Source organism: Melozone crissalis, unplaced genomic scaffold (assembly GCF_028551555.1).
Source record: "Melozone crissalis strain CALT ecotype California unplaced genomic scaffold, PUWL_Pcris_2 ptg000013l_1, whole genome shotgun sequence".
Taxonomy (NCBI): Eukaryota; Metazoa; Chordata; class Aves; order Passeriformes; family Passerellidae; genus Melozone; species Melozone crissalis.
The window spans coordinates 13299158-13305964 of record NW_026535791.1 but is presented as its reverse complement, the minus strand read 5'-3'; the positions used below and the strand labels follow the sequence as shown (position 1 = coordinate 13305964).

Genomic DNA, 6807 nt, shown 5'->3' with positions numbered 1-6807 from the left:
TTTTTTAAAAGTCTTGGAAAGTGTCTGAATTTCCTGTTGCAGCATTACTGATTTAAGCCAGTTCGGTCTCGTTGGATTGAATTTTTTATGTCTAAAGGTGAAATGTTAGCTAGAATGATTTTGAAATGCACTAATTTTGTTTCTTAGCTTTGATTATTAGATTTTCATTATTTACAAATTTTGAAAATGGTGGGCCAATTACTGCAAAGACTTCCTGTCTCTGTTCATAATTAGCACATCAAATTCTTATTAAATTAAATGGGACAGCAGCTGGGGGCCTTGCAGAAAAGGGGCCTCACCTCAAGAGTACAACCTGAATTCAAAGTGAAATCATTTCATAGCCTTACTACTGACACCAACACTTGGCATTTTGTAGTTTTGCTTCCCCAGCTCCCACCCCAGTGTCATTTTGGAAGGCAGTTACACTGTCCCTTAGTTTGAATTTCATGGAGTATGAATCCCATAGAGATTCATCCCAGAATCCCACACTGAAACTTCCCAGAAGCTGAAGCTTCCTCCCATATGCAGAGTAATTGATGTGCCCTTTCTTATCTTGGGAAATCTCAAGTATTACAAGAAAAAACAAGACAAAACAAACCCTCCCCCCAAAAACCAACAAACCTAAACCATACCTGGTACACACAAGATTTCAAAATTTTAAAGATGTAGAATTTTCTTGATTTCTTCAAATTTTCACCTCACTGTAGCCAAGCCAAAGGGCTTGAGGAGCAGCTGGAAGCTGTGTCTCCAGCTGGGTTGCAGGTGAGAGCAGCCTGGTCTCTAAAAGCACAGGGCACCCCCGTTGGCCTTACTGCAGCATCTGCAGAAACCTGAACGTGGTGAACCCACCTTGGGAAAACCCTTCTGCCTTTACTGAAAAGGCAGATAATTGGGCAACTTGTCAATGGTTGCAACTAGTAAAAAAACCCAAACAAAGCCATCCAATACTTTTTTCATATTTTGTATTTGTAAGTTACTGATTCAGATACTGGAACTTTTCTTGCAGCAAGAAAGTTTTGTTAAAATAGCCAATTAACAAAAGCACGTTTTATTTCCAGTGGATTAAAATATAAGCAAATCAATTGTCCTGCTTCAAAATTACCCATTTTTATGAATTTAGCTTTTGCAGCTTCTTAAGTCAAGAACAGCTACAGTCAAAAAGCATGCTATTAATGGCACAAACATTTTAAACCAATGTCTTCCAGGGAGCTTATTTACAGATTGTTTAGCAGATCCTAGAGTACCTAAAGTAGGAAGTTTTTTAAAGTTCTTGTGTTGATTCAAAGCTAACCCTAGAACTACTAAAAATTCTATGAGCAGCAAAAACTGTAAATTAATTTAAAAATAATATTGAGGGAGTTTTAGACTCAGTATGGCCCCAGCTTCCTTACTAAAAATGTACAGAACTTTCCAGAATACCTTATGTTTATTTTCTCACTTTCTGCAGTTTTACAGACAGGATATATGTTAACATTGGGATGCACTGACTGTAAGCTCTGTTCCAGCAGTCCTTTGGCTGGAGGGATGATACAGAGTCCAGTATCTACACAGATTCCTTCTTTCTTTACTGTGACAATGTATTTTTTTTGTTCAAACAGACTGAAGGCTTTACATCAAATGTACAATATTATTTTATACAACTAATCAGTTTCTTGCCTTTCAAGATAAATAAAATAGCTTTTAAAGGATTTACCGTCAGTGATTTTCTTATATTAGGTGATTTCATATGGTACCTATCCAAATAAATACATACTGAAACTAATGGCTTTTTATTAGATATGGAAATCTTACTGTGTTTGACACCACTTTTCTTAGAGTGAGACCTTGCTGTACCAAAAATGTCCTGGAATAGTGAAACTCTTCCAGGAAAAAAGAAAATTTGGAATCACAGCAGAAGCTGGGCACAAAATGTGAAGGCCATTTTAGGTGCTTTTAACACCAGGCATCAATTTCTGTAGAAAGCTGAAGCTGCCCTGGGTGTAAGATGAGGTCAGGTAAATTGTATCCTTTAAAGGCCCATTTCTGTCCATTGGTGCTTAAGGGAATGGAGTCTGTCAGCCTGGCTCTGTGGCCATGTGAAGGTGGATGAGCTGACTCCCAGCCTCTTTGTTTGATGCTTTATACCTTAATCTCTTCCTGCTGTCCACTGTTTCCAAATGCTGTTTGTTCCTACATGTCATAGGAGCTTATTTCTTCTTCCGTGCTACAAGCTGAAATATTTTAAATATAACAAGCTTGTCATAATTGACATTTGCTTAAGAAACAATGATTGGTGTTCTGAGGACCATTTCATTAATCGCAGTTTATTAAGTCACCTGGGCATTGATTTCTTTTAAAGGTGGAAATACACTTGAAGACATTCTCCAGCTTACAAATGTGTTATCTGGAGACAGTGATTTCCTAAGAACACAAATAGCCTTCAAGGTACCTCTGTGGAATATTATCTACTTTACTTCCCCCCCCCCATACAGTCAATTCAGTCTACAAACATCAAACTTTCTTCATTTTTACTGAATAGAAAGGAAAAAAGTCCCATTCAAACTGTTTTAAATATTATGGCATTTTTATTAATGGTCTATTAAACCAGGTAAGCTTATATAGAACAAAAAAATCATTTATGTAAAATCAGGCTGTAAACTTTCTACATCATTGGGTGGTGGCCAATGAATCCTGCCTCTCTGGGGCAAATAAATGCTTTGTTTTACAAGGCAAGTCCATGGAAAGTGTTCAGATCATACAAAAACAGCAGTTTACATGGTTACCAAGCATTGTAACAGAACTCTACAGGTGGATACTAGATGACAAGGCAGTGCTGGCTTTTAGCTTCAGTAAATTAGTAGAACCTTCAAATGATCCTACCCATGTACTTTCTTTTTTTTTTCAGACTCCTTTCTTGAAAACAGAACATTGCTTTTTATTTCAACCCCAGACACAGTTTCTGCTTGACCAAATGTTCACTTTTTAATAAATACCTTTTTTCTGTTGTATCCTAAAACACAACAATACTTTATTAAGTATTTAGTCTGCAAGATACACAAACACAAGGTTGCTGCAGTCCATCTCACCACAGTAAAAAGCATCTCTAATTTCTTCTGAAATGTCCCACAGTTGGGTTTCAATATTTACATCCATGCACCCACATTTAACCACCTAAGCCAGTAAGCATGGTTTTTCTTTGAACACATGCAATGAAAATTTTAAAAAATTAAATAAATAAGTGTTTCTATGAATGTAACACTATCACAGCCAGGTCAGATGATACAAAATAAAAGCCAACGCTGACACATTGGACCTTTAGAATCACCCTCATTCAGTCCAGAGATGCTTTTTCTCAAAATTACAGGCTTTGTCAATTATTCTGAAATTGCAAGTAGGCTTTAATGTGTATGGTTGGCTGGAAATAAGGAGCAGGAAGGAAGTAAATTGGAGAAAAAATGACACTTTGTTCTATTAAGCCAAAAATGTCTTGTCCCAAGCTGCATGCCATTTCAACTGCAATCCCTGTTCAACTACTTCATTATGAACTTGAGCTAATGGAGGAGAGTGGTGCCTCTCTCCAGTGCTATCATTCCATGGAGCAGTGTCCCCAGAGAGCCAGGGAAGGTTTGTGATCTGATGTTGAGTCAGAAAAACCCCCATCATTTAATGTTTATAGTTTTTTGATTCTTGTGAGTAAAACAACAGAAACATGCGGAGAGACCTTTCATAATCCACACCTTAAGAGAGCTGGAGTGCCCCGTGCCAAGCCAGCACCAGGGGAGGGGTTTCCCAGCTGGTTCCATTTCCCAGTGGGACTGGATGTGTGCCAGTGTGCTGCCATGGGGGTGGGTGGGACAGGGGAGGGTGCCAGCTGCTGCCCCAAGGCTGGGATGTGGTGGCACACCCTTGTTCTGCGCACTGCTACCCAGAAGGAAGTGCTGGCAGGTGAATCTGGCATCTCAGGCTTAGCCAGGGATCTGCAGCCTTGGCTTTCATGGAATCCCTTGTGCCCACACTGGTATGATCAGTGCTGGGCTACAGCACACAGGGTTACACAGGCCTACAGTGACACAGTTTCACTGTCTGCAGGAACCTCTGGCTGTGTGCTGGTGCCAAGCGCTTCTCAACACAAACTTAGCAAAACTGATCTCCTCCCCCAGCAAAGCTGTGTCTTTGATGAATCTGCATTATGGATTGGAAAAGTTTTGACCACTTCTGTTTGAATACAAAATACTGACACAGCTGCTAAGAACAGACTTAACGCTGCTGGAGGAAGTCGTACTCATCACTGAGGGGGTGGCAGAATCTGCTTGTTAGCAGCAGATAATCCAATGTATTTCTAGTGAGGGGCTGAGGCAAACGTCAAAAACACAAATATTTACCACAGCATTTTCTAAAATATTTGCTCATCACCCTCTTCCTAAGTAAATTCTGCTACCTGTGTGCTTCACCTTTCTAGTCATACACACAGGGCCTGGGGTGAAGGGAGTACTACTCACTACTCCTCTTCCTCCTTTTCCTCCTACTGTTCCTCAAAGAACAAGATTGTTTGAGAAATGAGCCTCCAATATAGTAAAAAACAGCTATTTCCACCTTAGACACAAAGATGTGGTAATTTAAGGGAATTAAGTTCTTAGAAAGCACATTTGAGGATTAGAAAACATCACTGAAGGATGCTGTGGCACAGCAGGGACCTGCAGGAAGGCTGCATGACTACTTACATAATTATATTTGTGAGTCCATAATTATATTTGTGAGTCCATTTGGTGTCCTGAGCCTGGTCACCCAGCTCTTTTCTTCCCCCTTTGTAAAATACTGCAAAAGGCACTTGAAGTCACTTCACTCAGTTAAAATCTGAAATTCTCAAGGTTAATTCACAGTTACCTGTTACAAAATTCAAGTAAATGCTCCATAAGCTCCACATCTTCTGTAATGGGGCAAACCTCTTTCTGTGCAGCACTGGGTGGGTTTTCACTTCAGCCAATTAGGAATGAAGTATCTACTCTACCTCAGCCACCAATGATCAGTGCTGGGAGAGAGGCATGGCCAGAGGGCATCTCCTCTCTCCTGAACAGCCCTGAAAGGAAAGTGGAGTGGTCACCTCACAGCTCTGACCACAGGAGAATCTGAAATGCTCTCTTTGGAGAAGTTACCTTTATCATCATTTGGAATATAATGTCAGTTCACTCTTAACAATTTAATTAATTTGAAGTTACCACTTCAAAATCACCTTTGTCTCCATCTTTCTGAAGTTGATCTGTCTGAGGAGAGATAGTAAAACAGGAATAAATATGCCTCAAGCAGAACTTGAAGAAAGCTTGTTTGGGTTTGTAACTAGGTGGTTTTCTTAGTAGTCAAACTCACGGCATGACAATTCACATCCCAGACAAACTTGTTGAGTGCTTCCATTGGGGTGCCAGGGACATGCCTGGTGTAATGGAAAGGGAGATCCATTTCATTCTGGCTAAACAATGAAACAAGAACTCAAAACTGTAATATCCTGCTGAAGCTCCTCATAAATTAACTCCCAAATAAACAACAAATGAGACGTACCCTCCTACAAACCACAAAGCCTCACATCCTAAAGAACTTAACCATATGTCCAGAAACACAAGTTTGTATTTCCACTGGATTATAAAAAGAAGCCCATTATGGCATATTAACTGAGTTTTGAGACAAAAACAGACTATGAAAGTTTTAGCAGCAAAGAGGTCACTGTGCCATAAAATCCAAACACAGACTGTTTAAAAAAAAATTAGTAACTAGACAGACTAGATAATGTCAAGCTTGGTTTGCTTGACTTTGGGTGGGAAAGGGTAGTTACTGCATTAGATTTTTGTGTTAAATTCTGGCTCTTGGCAAGGAACAGTCACCACACACCTACACTGTAGCCATCCTTACAACAAAGCCTACATGTCAGTGGACTTCTACACACTCCCTAAGCTGATGGACACCGAGACTTTCCTTCCAAACCATTCCACGGGGGAGTTCTCCAAAGGAAAAATATTTCCAGAAGGGAAGAGGATGTGCTCTTCAGCTCGGTAGTAGTCAGACCTCAATTTCGGAATGCTCCCACTCTGCTGGCTTTACTAATGAAGTTTTTCAGGAGGTCATGGTCCATGTCTGCAAAGCCTTGAGTTTGTGTAACAACAGTCAAATGGTTTATGCAAAATCTGAAGCAAAATTCTTCCAAGTCCTAGGAACAAATTTGAGTAATTTGTAATATGAATGACTGATAAAATTATTAACATTGTTACTTTGTTTCAAATCTGTCATTTAATTAGCAAAAAATATACCAGATTGTTCCCATTATCAACCCCTTTTCTATCCTTTTGATGAGATCACAAATGATAGGATGAAGTTTTTTCATACAAACTATTCAATAAACCCACTTTGAGAAAATAGGAGTAGCCACCTAAATAAACTCTAGACCTCCCTCACATTTACTAGAATTTACTACATACTCATTAGAAAAGTTACCAACAAGTGAAGGCATCAAATTGCCCCAAAAAGAACTACTAGAGCATCAATAACTAATTTCTTGTCCTCCCTACACTGAATTCAGTAGTGAATGTCCTGTGAAAAACAGCAGATCTGCTAGTCATGCTGGAAATAAGAGCAGAATATGATGTAAAAGGGGATGATGCTTGCTGAACACAAACTGCATGTTAGGATACATATGTCTTTCATGGCAAACCTAGGAATTGAATTCCTCTGTCTAATGGGATTCCCAGATAGCACAAAAGGTTCTGTCTTGTCCTGGTCTCACTGTAAGAAGATGCTCAGCAGTTCAGCACAGCATGGGTACAAGCCAAACAACCAGGATTG

The 6807-nt window shown here is 39.5% G+C and overlaps 1 protein-coding gene across 5 annotated transcripts in view; it reads right to left on the bottom strand.

The window, feature by feature from the left end:
• Nucleotides 1-5962: 5962 nt before the first annotated feature.
• Nucleotides 5963-6807, bottom strand: part of LOC128934099 (RCC1 and BTB domain-containing protein 2) — a 29647-nt gene continuing 28802 nt past the window's right edge. For 4 of the 5 annotated variants that reach the window (XM_054271422.1, XM_054271424.1, XM_054271421.1 and 1 more), the window contains exon 13: nt 5963-6175. In XM_054271422.1, coding sequence (XP_054127397.1) covers nt 6035-6175 — 141 coding nt within the window. In that variant the 3' untranslated portion in view covers nt 5963-6034. The remainder of the gene's footprint in view (nt 6176-6807) is intronic. The other variant, XM_054271425.1, reaches the window with a different exon arrangement.